This window comes from Gadus chalcogrammus, chromosome 6 (assembly GCF_026213295.1).
Source record: "Gadus chalcogrammus isolate NIFS_2021 chromosome 6, NIFS_Gcha_1.0, whole genome shotgun sequence".
NCBI lineage: Eukaryota > Metazoa > Chordata > Actinopteri > Gadiformes > Gadidae > Gadus > Gadus chalcogrammus.
The window spans coordinates 13008657-13030688 of record NC_079417.1 but is presented as its reverse complement, the minus strand read 5'-3'; the positions used below and the strand labels follow the sequence as shown (position 1 = coordinate 13030688).

Below are 22032 nucleotides of genomic sequence, written 5' to 3'. Positions count from 1 at the left end.
AACTGCTATTAGGCTTAAATATGGCCTACTCACCATTGCTTTATGTTTTCATCTTAATAAAATCATACGTGTGCTAAATATCAGCAGTATCGAAGTAATTCGATTTGTAGGTTTCAAGCGTCATCTGTGTTTTTTGCTGATTTTCCTTCTATTATTATTTATACTTTGGGTATTCAAACTCTACATTATCGGTTCTCAACAGTTGCATAATTGTATGCCATTGGGTATTTAGTGATTAACACACTTCCACCTTTGATGCACTTGTCACCTAATTAGAAATTTTAAGTACTTATTGTTTGTCAAATCAAACCCGTTTTTTGTGTGTTTTAACTGTAAAATATTGGACACCAGATTTGACACATTCACACACAATCACTACGGCAACGTGCGACTCTCTGTCAGTGTGTTCGCCGGCTCACGTGGATGCTACGATACAGCCGCCGACATTTAGTGTACTTCCTGTAAATAGTGCCATGTAGTATGTCTCTGTTATATGTTACAAATAGGTCTAAATGTACTTTTCCATTATCTCAGTTGATGCTAAATGTAATCATTATTACAAGTATAAACAGTGTTTTGAGTGTCAATTTACATTATAGGAATGTTTCGTTGAAGATGTATTATTACGCCTGTCATATATCCTTCCGCGGCTTTTTGTCTCCTTTCAGACTGTTTTGGTCTTTTCGCTGTTAGCAACGGAGAGAACCCGAGATAGCTGTAAACCCGATTTTGAGATAATCAGAAAAATATTATTGCGTTAACATTACAAATTGACAAGGGGTGCGAAACACACTTTACTTTCCGACGAGTAATTGGCACTCGCTATCCTTTTTTAAGGATTCCGTTTCCCCTTTTAATAGAGATTGTACATATTGCTAATTTAGTTAGCCCTTATTAGAGAGCTAGCTTGTTAGCATCGTTCTCAAGAAGCCAAGGTAGATAAGCAGGTTGACATTAGCTTGCTAGCTAGCTACCATTAGACTGTTAGCGAGCTGTCACGCAGGTGGACGCTGTCACATCGCCGCCGAACTGCAGCGTGGAGCTGGTCGTTTTGAACCATTAGATAACACTGCAAACGTTGTCGTTTATGGGATCACCATGTCAATGAAGGCCGGTGGAAATCGCAAGCCCGGCGGTGGCAGCATCGGCGGTGCCACCGCTTCTAGTGCCGGAGGAAGCGGCGGGGGCCGACACAATTTGGGCAGGTCAGTGAAAAAAATGCATGTGCGTAATTAGAGAGACTGTGATGCAAATGCAACGTATTCCCAAATTACTACAATGGCTGGGAACGGCACACGTTTTAAATGGGGACAGTTTGTAACGTTGGGGAAAACTATGTATATGAATGAGAACGTATTTGGGCCTTGGTATGTGTTGGCCACCTAGCGTTGCTGTTAGCTTGGCCTGCTGCAACTTCGACCAGATGATGCCTCATTAATGTACTTTAAAAGATCCACGCCTGTTGACATCACCCCATGTATGTTGTCTTGCATTCCCTGTACGATTGTGCCTTTGGTGTGAGGTTGTAGCATTTGGGTGGTTCCTTTATTTATTAATGGTTACTTCAACCTCACGTTGCCCTGCACGAAGTGCATGGCTTGATAGCCAGCTAATTAGCCGATTGACAGTCCGTGCTTCTATATCATGCTCATTTGGGGTTGGTGCGGCGCCAACATGATGATCGCCGATTTGCAACGAAACACAACTGGTTTTAATAGGGACAGGCACGTAGCTATATATCGCCACAACGTGGCATTGACTCGCCAAGAATTTGATGTAAAATGTGTAGGCGCATGCATGAAATAAATGGGCGGGGGTGGCTATGGGGTAGAAGAGAGGATAAACCAGCAGATGGCTTTCAACCTTGACGTTGCCGTTGGTCTATATGTGAGAAAGTGTCCTTGAGGTATTACATTTATGCATGTGTCATTTTTAACCAATACTACAAATCTACAGGCTATGCACACATATTGCGAGTGCGTGGCATTGGCGTGTTCCGAATAGCCTTCATTTTATTGGTCCCCGACAGTAGTTCGCATTAATTGCGTAGTCTTCCAACAGAATCATGCTCAATATGTCGAGGGGGTTCAATCGTGATAGAAACGATGGGTTGTCTTTTATTCTTCTGTATTCCATCATGATGTTAATGATGGTTCATCGGAATTGTTATGAAGTTATTCCGTTATTAGGCATTAAGTGTATTCGCTGGAACTGCGAATAGCGTTCATTGACTCAAATCGGCCCTTCCAGCGGCTGTACAAGGTGCATCTCAGGACATAGTTAAAGATCGAGGTTACGTTTATTTTCTTCCAAGAGCAACATTATCGTCAGTATCCAGTTGTACTTGCTATGTCTGAATGAAACCATCTTTCACGAGGGATGCTTTCCCTTTTCAAATGTAGTTCAGAAATTAAAATAGATCTTTGATGATTCTTTTAATTTTTATCCTTTTTTATAAATTTCATTTCATTTCTTGATTCAAAGATGACTCATACACAGGACTTCTGCTCCCATATTGCTCCCACTTTTTTGTTTGATTTTTTTTAAGAGCAATGACTATCTTATTAAAGCATATTGTCCAAATATCATAGAATGTGAAATACTTTTAACCTTTTTTATTTTATTTTTCAATTGCCAATCAATCTAAAAAGCATTTCCCATTCTATTTCAGAGGAAGGCACAGTGGCAAAGGACCTTCTGCAGCAGTAAGTAATTTACTTACTAGATATTTCTTGATGGGCTTGAGGTTACTTTAACACAAAGCTTTTCAGTATTGGGCCTCGTTCCTGCATACTGCGTTGTTCAGAACAAGTCTAGTGAAGTCAAGAACATGTCTACAAACTGGTTGAAATAGTCTGAATTGACCGGTCTCCCTGATAAATCTGTGTTGGAGTAAACAATGTGTTGACCACACTGAATATACCAAGACAGAAAAATAAACACAGTACATTTTACTATACCCAGATGAATGTGTAAACAATACACAGGGACATTTAGCCTATGTATATACATTTCTATCTTGGGCGTTTTCTTAATTATAACCCAGTTACACAATTAAACCTTAACTATAGAATTTTCTTTTCTCTTGAGGTTGTCTTCAATGGTGTGTATGCAAACATGAGGATGGTCCACGTGTTGACATCAGTGGTGGTATGTTTACTGCATTTGTTGGATAATTTAGTTGTATCCGTTATGCTGAGCTAGTTGTAGTTATGGTACTGTCTAGCTCCTAATGGTAGTTAGATTCCCACTATGGGTGGGGGAGACATGCATGCTAAGAATCAATGCACTCATGGTGTTGTAACACACTTGGGGTAAATGCATCGGTCAATTGGCATATCCACTATGAGTCAAAGAGAGTATCCTGCACACTGCAGAGACGCCCGTGTTTGCATCCGCCTTATGCTTAGTGTAAATGAATCTCCTACCGCAGCATGTCATGCAGTCTGTCAAACAGCTTGTCATGCCCCACATGCTGTCCTTTCGGAGCGGTTCTCTGCGCCGCAGTAAACAAAAGCTGTGTAATTGCTAGAAAACAGCTGTTTGCGAAAACAAAGCAGATATACGATCAAAGATTTGATCTTAGTCTCCGGAGAACAGCTTTGTAGATCGTTTGGACTTGGCGCGTGGTTTGATATTGGAGCCAATCGTCGTCGTGGTGTCCTACTGTTGTGATATGAATGTAATCTTGTTCTCACAGGGGACCAAGTGTGAGCTGAAGGTGAAGAACGGAGCCGTTTATGAAGGAGTGTTTAAGACTTACGGTCCAGAGGTAAGGATGACTTGAAATTCCTTCGTTAGGGCCGTTTCTCGGCCCTAACGTATGCAGTGCTTTACTTTAATTTTCCAGTGAAATAACGGCAGTAGTGGAAGCTAATCAGGGAAGATCATGCCTAGGCAGCACTTGTATGCAGCTTCACCTCTAAGGTGGATTATATAAAGGTTACTCTCTGCATATTTCCTTTTAAGGAAAGGAGGTATGTGGTCCCTCCATTCTTCCTTTTATGGGGATTTATTTTCCCAATGCCTCCCCTTTTAGGTGGCAGTTTGTACAAAAACTTAACCTAGCCTCAGAATATGACGTTCAGAGTAGCTGTAATTGCAAAGCTTGGCTTTGATGCAGTTTCATGGTACTTCATTAATATCTATAACAGCTTTTAAACATTTTAATTTATATTTCATCTATCATTCATATCCGGTTATTACCTTAATGAGGTGTTGTGAAGGGACTGACCTGATATGCTTTCTCGTTCATTATTAATACATTTGTGAGGAAAGAACAACATAACCTTTTCGATGGTCCTTTGCCCGTTAGTGTGACTTGGTGTTGGACGCGGCCCACAGAAAGAGTCCCGAGCCAGCCGGGGGTCCACGGAAGGAAGATATTGTGGAAAGCATTATATTCAAGGCCTCCGATGTGGTGGTGGTGACCTTCAAAGATGTGGACCCCAATTTTGCACGGAAAGGTATAAAGGATGAAAACAGGATGGCTCCTGCTCTACTTGTTTTCAGCATCTGTTCGCCACATTCGCATACATTGATAGTTTGTCTCGTTATTATATAATGCAACAAAACAAATGCAAAACTGAATAATTATCTGTGTAAATTGATGTAGTTTAGTCTGTATTTACAACCATTGCTGTCAAAGAGTGCGAGCAGTCGGTTATATCGCGTCTGGTTAGAGTTGTCAGCCATTGAAAGGTAATGTGAATTATTGATCGGTGCAAAGGTCTCCCTGGCACAGCAGGGGCACTCAATAAAGACTGAATGAGCCTCCTTCATAGAATTCATCTGGATTTGCACAGCTTCTCACTTGAAATACGCTGGTCTATGTAGGATGGACGTGACAAGGAGCCACCAATGTGACTAGGCACACTGCATGTATCAAAGATTAAACCATCCAGAAATGTAATGATGCGATCAGTTGTCTCACCATCAAGTGACGAATTGTGTATTGTTTTACGACGTGAGCAGGTTTCTCAACTAAGATATTTCAGGTTCAGAAGTCTATTTGGAGTGTATACATTTTTAATCCTATTTCAAATACAGTATATAGAACACGGCATTCATCAATGTCTATGAGAGATTCAGACTGAGGACCTCATTCAGTAAGATGTGCAGTATTGTATACCTGGAATGTTTAGATAGATTAGTCAGTGATAACTGATCAATCCACTCAGATGAGGGTAAATCCTCATCTGAGTTGGTGCGGTACTGTGTACTGTGCGGTAGAGTGTCTGCTCTCTGACACTCTTTCTTACCCTATTTCTGTTTCTCTTCTCCCTTGGTTTAGTCTCATCAGATGCAGGTAATATATCTGTTTACTGTCATTGTACATTCCTATAATTCACATGCACCTTTTTTGTTTAAAGACGGAAATGCATTTCAAGACTTGTGAACAACCCTTAGCTCCTCACAATATAATTATTAACATTTAACAACATATGATTGGGGAAAAAGGCACTTGTGTTTGGATTGAGGCATGCATGGATACAAGTTCTGATGCTATGTTTCGATCAATTTCATGGGATCTTCCTTTGACTTTACTGTAGCCTATTTAAAGGGGCAATCACAAAGATCTCCAATTTGTTCTCTTTTGCGCCAACTATGGCGGAAAATCTGAGCAACACACACAAGTGTCTTGAAGAGCGAGGCAGGTGAGGTAGCTCCAACATACCCTCTCTGTGGGGGTGGAAAACGCGCCACTAACTGCCCGCTTGTGAAACCTAATGCAAGAGCTTCAATCTGTAGTCGAGATGCTCAATCACCATGGCGCTGCATCAATTGGCAGTAGATGGTGACTTAACTGACCGTAATATGAATATTTGGAGATCTTTGAGATTGCCACTTTAAGCTTCATGTTGGGTATGATGGAGATTCCTAGGAGCTCTGCTGCTATTCAAGCAGTGATACAAAAAAAGATGCATGTATTGGGTCATTATTCTTCCATATTCTGAAACAAACATATGTGGCACTGTTACCTGGCTGTATTTTCACCTGCATGAGCTGACACAAGGCTGGGTATGAACTCCTCATAAATACGCACTGTTTGAGCTTGCCTTTAATCCTTCCGTTTATTTTTTCCTTTGTTGCTGATTTGAATGTCCTGTTCCGGTTTATCTCCTCTAATATGTCCTTGTCTCTCTAACTCCCTCCTGGTTTGGACAGTGATAACTGATTTAAAGATGATGCGCCTTTTCTCTCAGTCAATTCCAGTTTCAAAGCAATGTCTTCCAATTGCATTGTTTTGGTTTAAATGTGGAATGTATAAGAGCTCACTGTAATGCATGCTTGCTTACTCCCACCGAAGAAGCGCCATCTTTGATTTGGCTTGTCTGCTGATTTGCCTAATTTGTTACTCACAACAACAATTCTGTGTGAATACACGATTCCAACCTATGAGCTTGACATGGTCAGGCCCTGTGAGCCCACCTTGCAGTGCTGCTCATGTGTGTGATGGATCAAGCCTTCTCCCTTCCACTTAATGGCAGAAGGTTGAACAGGGGGGACTAGTGGGAAAGCTGAATATTATCTGCCCAGGGGCCTGGAATGCTTTATGCACACGGCCCATCTGTGCCAGTGCTGGAATGAGATCAGACCTGGGTTCACTGAGATTAGATTTCCTTGCAAATACATTTGATTCCCCCCCCCCCCTCCTCCCTGATTGGCCAGGCTTAATTAAACTATTCCCAAAGTAGGAACATAAGAATGTGAGAGTTAACAAGAGGCCAAATTAGTATAACTTCATACAGGTTATAATTTGGATGTTAGCGACATGGAAGCTAGAATATTGAATGGTTGAAACCAATTTATTTATTTTTTTAAAACCCATCTCTCACCTCTAACAACGGTTAAAAAATACAATAAAGTGGTTTCTGCTCTCCGCTGGAAGAAGTCAATTTTTCCTTGACGGGCATAGTAATAATAATAATAATAATACATTTAATTTAGAGGCGCCTTTCAAAACACCCAAGGTCACCTTACAGAGCATATAGTCATCATACATATTTAAAAAAAACAAGACATTGTGGAAAAAATAAATAAATAAATAAATAAATAAACATAAGCAATAAGAAATAAATAAAACAAAAACAAGACAAAACAAAACAAAAAAACAATCAAAACAGTGATCAGGGCTAGTAGTGGGTAGGGCTGTATTTACGAGGCCATAATATGTCTAATTTCCTTCAGTAATACCTTGGCCGGTTCAGGCAATTAATCCAGTGTTTTTATAGGCATTCGGCTTCCTAAAAGACCAATGCTGAGGCACTTCAGAACTGACTCACTGAGCCTTGCTATAAACGTAGTGATAGTGCCCACAAACATACATACTGCTTCCACAGGAGCGTATGGATAACTTTGTATGTGTGTGCACCATAGACAACTTTACAGACGCCGCGGTGAGCGGTCGTGTGAACGGGGAGCACAAGGAGAAAGATCTGGAACCTTGGGACGGAGGGGAGACACACACCTCCGGCAGTCTGGAGTCACTGGACACGGATGTAGTAAGACACGCACGCACTCGGAGCGATGTAACATTTTATAGCATTCTACATGTTTTATTTTCTTTTACATGCTAAGGAAAGAGAGCTCACGGGATATGCCTCTTTGTTTTTCGCCTTCTTTAGTCCAACGGCTGGGATCCCAATGACATGTTCAAATACAACGAAGAGAAGTATGGCGTGCTGTCCACGTACGACAGCAGCCTCTCCACATACACGTGAGCCGTCCCTCTCACTTCGTGCATGTCGTGGGTTTTGAAAGCTTTGTTTGTCTTTTGCCACGATTCAGCTTTTTAAGGAGTGGCGACAGCTTGTTCTCTTCAGTGGTTCTCAAACTTTTTTTAACAGAGTACCCCCTTTTAAGATTGTAACGGTTAAATTATGTATGAATGATGTATGTTTGCATGTTATTTCACGTAAACATTAAATTGGTGGTGCACATACTTAGTTTGGTGAGAAACATGGATTTTGCTTCACTTATGAATCTTTTCATTCATTTGAAATATTTACCAAACTTGTATAAGTATTCAGATTTTACCTGCCAACTATTTGACAATTATTCAATACCAATATTAACGCAACAAAAAAGAGTACCTCATTCAATAGTTCATAGCAGCCCAATATGAGAGAACCAGCTCATTAAACTAAACCCTGCCTCATTAAACTAAACCCTGCCTCATTTAACCACTGAATCGTAGAGGCAGGAGCATATTTGACTCCGGTGAATTGAGTCTTAGATACACTGGAGCTTGTGTGTATCCAAACAGTTGGGTTCTCTAAATAAATCACGGTATCTATCTTAACTTGTTATGCCAAGTATTGCCACCTGGAAACAACAGTAATGTGCTTTGAATCATGCTCCTGGGTGTGCGTGGAGAACTATCAGCTTTGGTAGGACCAGCTGGGCTTGAAAACGACGTTGAGGCAGACAGAGAAGAGCTGCTTGTGGAGAGCGACTGCTGCTATGCTCTTGAAAAAAGAGTGTGTTTGTGTGTTTTGTGTTGAACGTTCATTTTTGGGAACACTTCTCAAGTAGCAGATACAGAAAATCGTCTCTTCTGTTTTGCATCAGTACTAACGGAGCTAATTAATTGCAGTGTCCTAAAATAGAAGCAAATGTCATAAAATGAATGTATTGGAAAGGAAATGTAATGCTTGGTAAATCGACTATTAAACCACTGACGATATACCCCTGTTTATGTATATTGTTCATGTATTGTGTGTATTGCTCATTTTTGTAGGTTTTTAATCAATCTGGGATGACATTGATGTTCATTTAAAAAAAAAAAAACACGAAAAACTGCCTATTTTTATCAAGAAAAGTAAAACCTAAGTCCAGGCTAAAGCCGGCAGCGGGTAGCTGGAGGGACTACTTTAGCTCCCACCTTATCGGAGCAGCACCTTGGCCTCCCTATTGAGGCTCGGCTGCTCTCTCCCCCCCCACCCCCAGGGTTCCCCTGGAGCGGGACAACTCGGAGGAGTTCCTGAAGCGGGAGGCGCGCGCGGCCCAGCTGGCGGACGAGATCGAGGCCAGCTCCACGTACAAGGCCCGCGTGGCGCTGGAGAACGACGAGCGGTCCGAGGAGGACAAGTACACGGCGGTGATGCGCGGGGAGCGGGAGGCGCACGCGCTCAGCAGGTGAAGCAGGGCCCGCACGCTCGCCCCCCCACCGCACCGCCGCACACGCACGCACCGCGGCCTCAACATATAATATATACAGCTTATATATACAGACATGTGCACTTGGTGCGGAAATGTGTAAATAAAAAAAGCTTATTATATTTTTTGGCATGCGTGCTTTTGTTATGGACAGAATATACCCTTCTTTTCACTTTCAGCACTAGAAAAAGTGCAAATTCACTTGCACATTTCCGTAACGCATACTTTCAACATCAGTGTGCCAAACGCTATATTGACGAGAATTTATACTGACAGAACTGTTAACGCGTGTGTCTTGCACCTTTGCCTGGTGACGGCCGTGGCCATCCGTGTGCTCGCTTAGAGAGAACAAGTACATTCCCCCTGGCCAGAGGAACAGAGAGGCTTTGTCTTGGGGCGCGGGGCGTCAGAACTCCCCACGCCTGGTCCAGAGCTCCGCCGGACCCCCGCCGCCTCGCCCGGGAGCCCACGACTACAGCCCCAGCGCTGGGGCGGATCAGCGTGTGGTCAACGGAGGTATGGATGGATGTGGAGTTGATCAGTATTGACAAAAAATGCAACCCAACCGTCCTTCCAAATAAGGCAATGCATTTAGTTTAGGTTTTGACACAGAGTGTCATTGGTTTAAAGACATCTGCACACTTGTTGTAATCATTTACCATTGAGCAACCACTGCTGTCACTAATCGTAGAATAGCTTTTATTTTTATAAATTGTTTTGTCAATTTTGTTGCTGCCTTGCTTCTCTCCATTTATCCATCCTCCTCTTCCATTGTGTTAGTGAGATGTATGGTCGTCAATAATTGGTTCCTCTCTCCTTTCAATTATCCTTTATCATTTGTCCATCCCTCTTTTTAGGTCCATCCCATTGGCCCTCGCCCTGTCCATCTCCTTCCTCCCGCCCCCCCTCTCGTTACCAGTCTGGTGCATCCTCCCTGCCTCCCCGGGCCGCCACGCCCACCAGGCCTCCTTCCAGACCCCCCTCCCGACCTTCCAGACCTTCCTCCCATTCCTCTTACCCCTCCTATCCTTCCTCCTCATCTTCCTCGGCCCATCATGGGCTGGCGCCGCCAGGCTCCACTCTGCCCAAACGCATGTCTTCGGAAGGTACCCACTGCAGTGGGGAGTAGTCCCGGGCAAAAACACTAGCTCAAGGCACATGCATTGATGTTGGAGCAGAATGAGCAAAATGAAAGCGACGGTGTCTTAAACGCAGGGTTGTGACACACCTTGTTGAAACATGTTTTGGCCCAGATATACTGTGGAGCAACAAAACAGTGGAGCAACAAAACAACTGACCTAAGAGCAGTTTAGCCGCTTCCCTGTCGCGTGACAATTGGTAGTGAGAAGCAGATCTTTTTGTCGGTGCATAAGGCTGTTTCACTTTGCATGAGAGTGTCACCCAGTTTTTGCAGAGCCTTCTGTCTAGCGGAGGTGATGCCACAGTCTTACTACAGGTCCACAGTGGCTGGACATTTTATCACCCGATCACGTATTGTGGCGCAACGTTAAGCGATCGTTTGCTCTACGACACATTGGTGCCGAAACGTTTATCCCAAATCTACTGAGCGCCTCGCACAATATGCAAGGCTATGCATGGATGGAGAATGAATCGGTCTGCAGCTGCACCTCTTTGTTTCAACCATTCACACCCGACCCGCTGAAGCACAACCGGGGTGATTAGTTCAGATGTTTTATAGACCGTTAACATGTCGTCTTTAAATCTCATTAGCTTTGTCATGTGACCTGTGAAGAGGTCCGTATTTCTGCCACACTTTTATCTCCTGGCTCCCACCCATTGTCCAATGGCTTATTTTGTTCTTCTTCAACCACTTCCGCATCTTTTTCGTTTCCCGTTTTGCTTGTTTGCTTCATTCACCTTCGGTTGCTGTGTGTGCAGTGTGCTGTGGCATCACACGGGGTCACCCACTGCTTCCTTGTGTGTGTGTGTGTGTGTGTGTGTGTGTGTGTGTGTGTGTGTGTGTGTGTGTGTGTGTGTGTGTGTGTGTGTGTGTGTGTGTGTGTGTGTGTGTGTGTGTGTGTGTGTGTGTGTGTGTGTGTGTGTGTGCGCGTCAGACGGGTAGAGCACCGGCTCCTACAGTTATAAAAGCCCTAAATCCCAGAGGCTGTGACTGGATTTGTTAGATATCTGCCAGAAGGTGGCGCAGGGACAGAGAAGACTGTAGCTTTGCGATATCAGTCCGTTGGGGTAATTAGTCCGCTTTTTAAAATCTTATTTTGTTTAACGTTTGTATTTTTGGTTTCCTCTCCATCTTCAGGTCCACCAAGGATGTCTCCAAAGTCCCAGCGGACTCCCCGCGCCCACAGAGTACCCCCTTGCCGGACCAGTGCAGGAGTGGACTTCATGTCCCACAATGCCCCTGGAGAGGTTCCCGTCACCCAGCAGTCTAGGAGTAGCTCCTCTGGCGGAACGTGGTCCTCTGTGGTCAGTGGAGGTAAGGCACATGGGTTATGGGTTTTACCCATTTTCTTTTCCGTTTGTTTTAAAGCCCTTTCATTATATTATATTATACTTTTTAATTAGCAGAACAAATAAATGAGCCGCATCTGAAATAACTGCTGTTTGCTAATATTTTATAAATCTGTTCGATAAATAAAGAAAGCTTGCAGTCTCAAAAGTATTTGGATCCAAACCATAAATGCTTTTACTTGCCAAGTACTTTAAAGGAAGTACTTAGCTTTTTTTTACGAATTGGTAGCTTCTGTTCAACCCCATCCTTCTACCCCCGTGCTCCCCGCAGTCCACAGACCTCGCTCCCCCCGTCAGAACAACATGGGCGGAGCCTCCCCAGGCCCCGCCTCCGTGGCCGCAGCCCAGGCAGGTGCAGCTCCAATGGAGGCGTCCGCCCCCCCACCGGTGGCGTCCTCTCCTGCCGCTGCCACCCCCACCCCTGGCACGGGGGCCGGTCCCGCTGCAGAAGGTGAGACCCTCGCTCTACCTCCCCTGTTGCCTTTCTCCCCCTCACTACTTGTGTGAGGTAGTTTGTTCACTGCTTTTAGAGGCAGGACTCGTCACTCACTCACTCACTCACTCACTCGCGCTGCGCTCTGCATTCTTCAAGGGAAAGAGAGCCGGGTCCAGGAGACGAGACAGACGTCGCCCACGGCGAATAAGGAGAACATCAAGCCCCTTGACAGCACCCCTAGTATAACTAGAGCTGTGTGTAAAGGTGAACTCAACCGTGCAGTCGCTGTATGCATTTCATCTGATTCGGTGACATTGGACTTGTTGACGAGTTGAATCACGCTGAACCACAATCCTTGTCTCCTCTCTTATTCTCCTGCAGGACCACCTTCCATGGCTCAAGACCACAGAAAACAAATAGACAATTTAAAGAAATTTAGCGTAGACTTTAGGGTAAGTTGAACAGAGTTTTCTTTCTTCTTCTAAAGTAAAATGGCCAGCCATGTTGAGATACCAATAGTGCTGTGACACTCCCATGTACCGATCCCATGCTGAGTGGGACATGAAAGCAGGCCGGTTCCAGCTACTACAACACAACTTGTACACAGTCTCCCGTTTTCATCAGCAATCTGATGTAGCCTCCCCCAAATGCTGATTCTCTCTCTCTCTCTCTCTCTCTCTCTCTCTCTCTCTCTCCTCTCTCTCCTCTCTCTCCTCTCTCTCTCTCTCTCTCTCTCTCTCTCTCTCTCTCTCTCTCTCTCTCTCTCTCTCCTCTCTCTCTCTCTCTCTCTCTCTCTCTCTCTCTCTCTCTCTCTCTCTCTCTCTCTCTCTCTCTCTCTCTCTCTCTCTCTCTCTCTCTGCCATGTCCAGTTGCAGTCCAGCTCTAACGCCGAACCTGCGTTCGACCAGATGAAACCCGGGGACAAGCCCAAGGACCCCCCCCTAGACAAGGCCTCCGCTCTGGGCCAGGAGGGCGGCGGTGACGAGGGGGCGGCCGCGGGCCCCGGCTCTGCCCAGGGCCCTCCCGCCTCAGCCGGTAAGCCGGGCAGCCCCGCCGTGTCTGCCGCCGCCGCCGCCGCCTCCTCCTCCCCCGCCGGGGCCGACCAGAAGAGGCCAGGGCCGGACGTGACCTCGCAGGGGGTCCAGACCACCTCCCCCTCCACCTTCACCAAGGCCGAGGGCCGGGAGGAGAAGAAGGAGGCGGTGCACGAGTGAGTGGGAAGGAGAGGAGGGGCGAGCCCTGAGTGGAAGCGGAGGGAGCGCTGCTAGAGTTGTCTACATTTTTTTTTTTCTTCCCCAATGCAGGCAGGTGAAGAAGTCCACTTTGAACCCCAACGCCCACGAGTTCAAGCCTCGGTTCAACGCCCAGGTCAGTCAAAGGGGGGCACGGGCGTTTGAGGGGAATCAATGGCATTAACCGTCCCCACACATGTGAAGCGTACTCAGCACGTGTCTCGCTTCCCTTCCAGCCCAAGCCCGCCAACACCCCCACGCCCCCACGGCCGCAGGGCCAGCCCAGCCCCTCCATCGTGGTGCAGCAGCCCCCTGCGGTGTACAGCCAGGTCTGCTTCCCCCAGATGTACCCGCTCACGCCCGTCAGCCCTGGAGTGCAGGTGAGAGGCAGCAGACGCCTGGGACAAAGAGACCCCCGTGGGCAGATCCAAGCCTCGTTTGTAGTCGTGCGACGACAGATCCTCAGATGAGGGATAATCACGGCCCTCGCCCGCGGATCAGGGATTTGTCGCCGTGGCGTAAAGCACCGAGAACGAGAAACTCTACGGGAAAAAACGATTAAGTATGCGGTCGGAACCATGGCTCCCGCCCAAAGTCCTAATCAAACTGTTTGTATCGCTTGCGTAGTTGAGTAAAAAACACTAGCACTGATGCCTGCAAGTCAAACATTAACAACTAAAAAGGAATAAAGTGTATAAAGAACCAAAGTCCCCAAATATGGAGTACGCTGGAAGAAAGCTCAGGTTTATCTTTTAACTTAAACTTAACGCCCGTTGGATCCTTCGAATCAGTGTTTAAAACTCTCTACACGCAATATATTGATATGAATGCAATTATAACCAAGACCATACTCCCACTCTATCAACGCCACGTCTTTCAGCATGCTTCCACAATAGTCTCTTTCCCCTAATCCCTCTGTCTCCCATACTCCACACGTTTGAAACCTCACCCATCGTTTTCCTCTCTGTGCGTCCATCTTCTGTCCTTGTTTGTTTCCACCCAGGAGAATGGCGCTTCCCTTGGTTTGATCATTACTTTGTTTACTCGATGTCCCCAACACACCTGCATGCGTTGTTTTGTTTTTAGCTGTTTTCCTTCCATCATTTTTTTAATGCACAGGAGATGCTGCTTCTTTTCATGCTGTTCTTTCATCTGACACGCGCACACATGCACACAATATACATATTGTCCTTTTCCCCTTAACTCCACAGCACCGCCGTGAATATACGTCCCCAGCAAAAAGGGAACACTCCCTGAGTAAGCCATGGCAGGATGATATTTTTATAGTGTTCTGTTTACCCTAACTCGTAGTGAGAAAAACATTTCGTCACAATTCACCGTTTGGAAAAAGCATGACAATAATCAGATCAAAAAGGTAATCATCATTTAATAATAAAGGATTGAGATGAAATACAACTGAACCAGGGCTGCGGTCATGGAGTGGCCAAACGCGAGGAACACATCCTGGTGTTTCACTGGTGGTCACGGGCCTCTGACCAACCTCCCTACGTCCTCACCCCGACCCCGCGAGCCGTCAAAGAAAAGCGCTGCGAGTTAATCGATCAATGGAAAAATTAAAAACGGTCGACTTTCTTTAGAAGGCTGCTGTAGGCGTGTTCGTTTTAACAGTTGATAATCCGTCCATTTTAAAAAAAAACTGCCCATTAAGCAGATTCGTCTTTCGAGCCAACAGCCGGCTGAAGCCTCAGCCTACGGCTCCACCGATGCAGATAACCCACAGCTTGTGAGCGTCAATATCTGGTTGTGCTGCCAGTGGCTTTAAGGAACACTTGATGATCCAACATCAGTCAAGACCAAATGAGCAACATGGGTGTCAAACTAAAGACTGGTTCTTTTTTCCCCCCCTTCTCCCTCTCTTCCTCACTCCCTCTCTCCTCTCAATCTTCTCTCTGTCTCTCTCCATTAGAAAAGCATAATCTGGAAGGTTTGTGACATTTTCTAAGATTTCTATTATATCTTTTTCTTTTTTTTCTTCCTCCACACAAATCCACATTGACATTTTTTTTGCTTGCCCTGCGAAGTAATGCCCGTCGGAGGTTGGCTTGCCAACTTCCTTCTGCAGTTCCTTCAAACAATCTTTTTTTTTTTTCTTTTTTTTTTCACGGGGGGGTCCTTTTCATCTGCATCCTAGCTACCGGGGGCACCATTACCGTAGTGTTCCGCTGTCACCCTGTCATCGTAACGGATGCAGTCGCTGATGAGCAGCGAAGTGGGATGGCTTACCACCGATGCATGGCACACTTGAGACAGGGAGTTGACACGCGTTGTATTCGGGTGATAGTGTCAAAAGACAGAGTGCATCTCAAACAGCGGTGTAGCTTTCCCGAGATAGACTCAGCAGGAGGAGGAGTGAAATTGCATGAAACCCAAGGTAAGGGATTAGACTTCTACTCTCAAACCGTGGCCCCAAAAAGGCATGCTGGGATGTGTGGGTATGTGTCGGCACTCGCACACGCACAACCCCCCCCCGGTGTTGTAGTTCTGTGTGTATGTTGGGTGTCAGGGACCGCACGGCGAGCCGAGTGTGAGCGCCATATCCTCCCCCGCAGTCCTCGATTCAAAACAAACCCGGCCATCTCCCTGTGAATGGCCCGGGCACACTCCCTCCTGTTTGTGTTTGAATCAGGAGGGCAGAATGAGCTGAGTGACAGTGGGAATGAGTGGGGAGGACTCTGTCCACGGGTGTCCTGTGTCTCACCCCTCCTGTCCCTCTCTCCTTCTCCACCACTCCAGTCTCCGGCCATGTACCACATCCAGATGCCCCACATGGCGGTCAGCCAGTCCAAACCTTACAGACCAGGTAAAGGTGAGCACAGCCCCATCATTCAGGTCAACGTTTCATCTCCACACTCGGGACGTATACGCCTAAAGAGCTGAGACGCTGCCGAAAACGCTTCTTCACTTTCCGTTGCGTTCATGTGGAGGTGAGATGAAACCACCGCTACCACTAAATGCTTTCCCTCCCTGCCCCACGTCCCACCGTTGTCTCCAGTACCCAACATGCCCCAGCAGAGGTCAGACCAGCACCACCCTCCCGGCACGCCCAACATGATGCACCCGGTCACGGCGGCGGCACCGCCCCTCGTAGCGCAGAACCCCGCCTACTCTGCGCAGTACTTCACCTGCAGCCCGCAGCAGTTTGCCAGCCAGCCCCTGGTGCAGCAGATGCCCCACTACCAGGCCCAGGTGAGCCGCCGCCGTGGCTCAGGGCTCAGGGCTCCCTGGATCCCCAGGACGAGGCATCGCCGACCACCGTCTGTGGGCGTAGTGCTGTAGGAGGGTTTACAAAGGATCATAGTAGAAAGCAATAAGTGTATCACAGGGTTATAGTATTACTGACAAATAAACGTATCCAATCATATACACATCCAATCCAATTATCTGCAAAAGTAAAAGTTATACTCAATTATGAAGAAGAATATGTATTAAAGGATTAAGGTTAAGACAATGTTTATGTGACATGTCAATATAAGACATCACAGCCTGAGGGCTGCCCAGCTGTCGGACTGAAGCTGTAGACTCCCTCTATAGGTTAAACCCATGCTATTGCACGCCTCATCTCTGATTGGCTGATTTACCCTGTCCCCTGCTGACTTGGCGTCGATACGATAGACTTGCCCTCGGTTTATTTAAACTGAGTTGAAGGGGGCGTTTCCATGCGAACAGGCAGCGCCCCCCCCCCCCCCCCCCCCCTCCACCATGACCGAGCCTGATTGCAATTGAAGGCTGAGTCAGGGGTCCCTGTAACCGTCCGTCCGTCCTTTGCCCCCCCCCCCCCCCCCCGCTAGGCTCAGCATGTGTTCAACCCGGTGATGCAGGGCAGCGCCAGGATGATGGCTCCGCCCACCCACGGCCAGCCCGGCATGGTGTCGTCCTCCACCACGCAGTACGCTGAGCAGACACACACCATGTATGGTAGGTCTACCCCCCCCCCCCCAATGATAACTCCCTGTGCTGGGCGAGTCGAGCCATCCGGTCCCCACCTTGTGTGTGTGTGTGTGTGTGTGTGTGTGTGTGTGTGTGTGTGTGTGTGTGTGTGTGTGTGTGTGTGTGTGTGTGTGTGTGTGTGTGTGTGTGTGTGTGTGTGTGTGTGTGTGTGTGTGTGTGTGTGTGTGTGTGTCGGGCGCTGCACGAAGCGGCAGTGAGGGGTGGGTAGCTGATGGGGTTTCACCCGTTCCTGTGTGGCTCCGGTCGCCGCGGTCACCAGGCTAGCCGCGCGCCGCCTAGAGCCGCTCGCGGGCCTCAGGTGCCTGGGGTTCCGGCGCTGACGTTCTCCGCTCTGTGGTTTGTGTGTGTGTGTGTGCGTGCGTGCACGTGCCTGTGTTCCAGTGTCGCCAGGGCCCATGCCCCAGCAGTACCCCCACCCCAATGCCACCCTCCACCCCCACCCTCAGCACCCTCAGCCCTCGGCCACGCCCACGGGCCAGGGCCCGCAGGGCGGGCAACACGGAGGGCCCCCCAGCCACCAGGCCGCCAGCCCCGTCCAGCACTCGCAGCACCAGCAGGCGGCAGCAGGTGACTCCGAGCTCCGCCCCGAGCCCCGGGCGCCTCACGTAGCTCCTCGCACCGCCCCCAACGCACCAAAGCTCACGCCCAGAGCGCAGTCGTCAACCAAGCCCGCTCTCGGCCCACCCCCGCGCTAATCAATCAACACTTCCCCGCCGCAGGCCGAGCTGCCGCAGGCTCCTCTAGCCTGTTACGACCTTCTTGTTGAGCGGATCCATTTAACTGGCCTAGATGAGCGAAAGCGTGCGGGATTTCACACGCCTTCCGTGGGAAGACGAGGACACGAGGAAGTTCGGCTTCCATTTGCGCTCTGCTCTGAGCTTTGGTGTGCTGAGGCCTTTACTGGGACCTACAGACGGACCGCTTTACATTTCTAAACACGAGTCACGCCTATCGACTGTCTCCCGTGGCTCTCGGCCTTCTGGGAGTCCGGCAGAATGGAGGCTCTTCGTTGTGCGTTGTTTTGAATCTCCGTACGAAGAGGCTTGCCGAGCAGTTGTTCTTATGCATGCTTTCTTTCCGTGTGTGTGCGTGTTCTCGTGTGCGCGTGTGTTTCCCAGCGGCGGCGGCGGCCCAGGCTCTCCACATGGCCAACCAGGCCCCCCAGCAGCAGATGTACTCGCCGCTGGCCCCCAGCAACCCGGCGATGAACCAGGGCCCTAACCCCCAGTCGCCCCAGGCCACCTTCCCCACCGGCCAGCAGACGTTGTACCTCCACCCTCAGCAGGTGCCGCACGGCTACAACCCCAACCACATGGCGCACGTCCAACAGGTGAGTCTCAGCCTCCATCACCCTGGCTTACCAGTTCTAACCAAATCACAACTGTTTGTCATTTCAGTGCTCCAGACTAATTTTATGAGTTGGTTGCACTGGTGCTCCTAACTTATTTTTTTAGGTGCACCAGCACAAAATGTAGGTGCACCAAATTTTTCATTGCGTCGCCTTTAACGCCATAAGGTCACCTTTTCACGCTCTCCATAACTTTCATATAATGTGAATGATTTTTGAACAAGAATAGTGGTGCGTTCCAGGCAACCCGTAACCCGTGTTTTTCACAACCTTCTACCTGTGAAAAGGCCCTGGAACGGCAGACAAAATTCACTCCCTGTTCCAGCTTGTAACTCACGGACTAAAAAGTCCCTGGAACGCAGCATGAGGTGTAGATAAATGTTTTTCATTGAGCTGAAATGGAACATTTCAAACTAAAAAATTAAGCAAAATAAAACATTTCCAAATAAAAGTGCTTGTACGGGTAATTCAAACTCTCTGAATAACTACTCTCATTAGTAGGGCAGGTTGGAACAGTAGGCCTAGTTCTTTTGAATGTAAAAACATTCTATGTTTTTACCTCGCTTAATTTTCCCCCTCTTTTGTTTCGTTTATCTATTTCAGTTACTCAGGTCATTTGCAATTTATAAAAAAAAAACAAGAAAAAAACAAAAACACAAGCAGTGAACAGGACCAGAGCCAATCAGAGGCAAAGAACTCTTCTGTTATTGGTTTAGACCACGATATGATCCTACCATGAGTAGGGATGGGGATCATTAATATTTATTGATGTCGATACCATTTTCGGTACTCCTTAACGCTCCAAGTCTTTATCGATACCACTATTGATACTTTTCTATTAATTGGTGGAAATACAAAGCGTTTTTTTAGTAGTGCTGTCATGCGATTAAAATATTTAATCGCATTAATGTCATAGTTAACTCAGTTAAACGCGAGCAATCGCGATTAACTGCAAATGTTCTTTCTATGCTAAATATCCCTTGATTTCTTTGTCCCGTTAATTTTTCTCATTTTAATGCTCTTATCAACATGGAGAAGTGCATCGGCTTGCCTTGTGCAAATGGTTTTGTTATTGATAACAACATTGGCATATACTGATCGAAACAGGACGATACAAAAAAAATGCCTATAGTGCAATTAAACGATGAACATACAAACATACTGCCTTGAACATAGCAGTCAGGCTACTGCTTCTTTGTTTTGAGCCTAAAAAAATAAAATAATAATAATAATTGTGTAAAATTTCTGTGTGTGCGATTACCGCTCGTAGTTTGAGTGGATGATTAAGACGTGCCCGTCTGTGGTGCGACAGGAGAAGGAGGAGACAGAGTGTTCTCAACTCGGAGACAGTCGAAGGTACTGCATTTGGCCTGTATTTGATGCACAATGCTAATGTGCTTGGCCATTGAGGTTGTGTTCCCCCCTTTACAGAAAATGATTTTCGCCCCTTTTCGCCCATTCAGCTATCCCCGCGAGCAAAGTTAACTGCCAGACCTCACTAGTTTTACCTGTAATACCTGTTTGCTTACAATTCCATTCAAAACATTGGTGGACGCGCTGTAGTGATTGGATGGATTTGATTTAAATGCTGTGACGCGACTTAAGAGACACAACATTACGTTACAGAACCTACGGGACAAAAAAAGCCCAAGCGTTAATGATTTTCGAGTTTTGAAAAAAGTGGAACCGGGGCCTTGATAGAACCGGGTTTCGATCCCCATCCCTAACCATGAGTGTGAGTTTGATTACAGGAGAACACAGAGAGATGATGCGATTGCGAAGGAAATGTATTTTTTCACCCGGGCAGCGATAGGTGCAACAGTGCAACCTATAAAAAATATTAGTCTCACCCTTAAATATTTTGGTTGCACTCTGGAGCCCTGCATTTTAGGCGCCCGCAACAGTTATTGATGAAACAATGATGGCCATGGGGATTGGATCCCACATCTCAACCGACCATTATGTAACTTAAAAGAAAAAAATAAGAAACCTTTACTTATTTATTAAAAAAATAATAATAATACGCAAACACACGCACACACCACCAGTCAGCTCCCAGCCAATAAAGTGCCTCTAGCCATGTCCCGTTGATTGGAGTTCCTTCAGTTCTCCTTCCTGCGCACACGTAGTGTCCTTGGGTACCATTATTTATTATCGGGTATTATTACCCCCCTCTGTCTTTCTCTGTACATATCCTCTGCACTATTTTATTTTGTAATTGTTTTTCATGGCTTTCAGAAATGGAGCTGTATTAATACATGGATTGCCAGAGGGCGCCATTTTGTCTGGTTGCGAGTGCTGCTCTTATGGCTGCTCTACATCCACAGTGCCCCAAGCTAAGCTACTCTGGTGCCGCTGCTCTGACAAGTCTGCTACATGCATAAACATCAGCTCCTCGTCTCGCCATACGCTAAAGCAAAGAAAATAAATGTCTCTCTCTCCCCCCTCTGTCTCACCCTCTGCTCCCTCTCCCCCCCGTCTCTCTCTCCGTCTCTGCTTCCTCTCTGTCTCTCTCTCTGTCTCTCTCTCGGTCTGACTCTGCTTCCTCTCTCTCTCTCTCTCTCTCTCTCTCTCTTTCTGTGTCTCTCTGTCTCTCTCTCCCCCCGTCTCTCTCTCTGTCTCTCTCTCTGTCTCTGCTTCCTCTCTGTCTCTCTCTTTCTCTCTCTCTCTCTCTCTGTCTGTCTCTCTCTCTGTCTCTCTCTGCTTCCTCTGTCTCCCTCTCTGCTTCCTCTCTCTCTGTCTGTCTCTCTGTCTCTCTCTCTCTCTGCTTCCTCTCTGTCTCCCTCTCTGTCTCCCTCTCTGCTTCCTCTCTGCCTCCCTCTCTTTCTCCCTCACTTGCAAACAAACGCTGCCCCTCTCAGCCACCCCGTCTAACAGACAGCCTGCTCTTTGTCCCCCAGGCTCATATGCAGTCGGGCATGGTGCAGTCCCACCACGGCGCGCCCGGCCACCCCCCCATGATGCTGATGGCCACGCAGGGCCCAGGGGGGCCCCAGCCCCAGATGCCCCAGAACGCCCTGAACCCCATCCCCGTCTCCTCCACCACGCACTTCTCCTACCTGGCACACCCACAAGGTTGGCTCCTGGGTCCACTCCCCTGGGGGAGAGAGGAATGTGTTGGTTTAGATAAATACATCTATTGACTGTGCGATATCATGACTAGGTTTTTTATTTTCGGTGCTCATCAATGCACCTAGAAGTTGCAGGTCTTTGTGTACGTTCTACATGTGGCGTCACTAAAGCTGAACCCTAATGCGTTTGGTTTCCCTGTGTGCTCCCTGCAGTGCAGGCTCATCACCAGCAGCAGTTGTAGACAGGGGGCGCTGGTGAGCTGAAGGACCCTCGGCCTCGCACTTGTTACCCAGAAGAAGCTGAAGAAAACGACCCCCCCCCCC

The 22032-nt window shown here is 47.2% G+C and overlaps 1 protein-coding gene across 1 annotated transcript; it reads left to right on the top strand.

The window, feature by feature from the left end:
• The first annotated feature begins 332 nt into the window (after positions 1-332).
• Positions 333-22008, top strand: atxn2 (ataxin 2). The gene is made up of 26 exons (XM_056593247.1): positions 333-1205; positions 2672-2705; positions 3091-3150; positions 3701-3772; positions 4316-4466; positions 5294-5308; positions 7381-7505; positions 7629-7720; positions 8953-9141; positions 9506-9678; positions 10020-10268; positions 11441-11617; positions 11924-12103; positions 12245-12352; positions 12470-12540; positions 12958-13298; positions 13393-13456; positions 13557-13700; positions 15248-15265; positions 16075-16147; positions 16334-16527; positions 17130-17256; positions 17671-17856; positions 18408-18619; positions 21538-21712; positions 21922-22008. The coding sequence occupies exons 1-26, from the start codon at positions 1099-1101 to the stop codon at positions 21948-21950; spliced, it is 3366 nt and encodes a 1121-aa protein (XP_056449222.1). The 5' UTR covers positions 333-1098; the 3' UTR covers positions 21951-22008.
• The last annotated feature ends 24 nt before the right edge of the window (positions 22009-22032 follow it).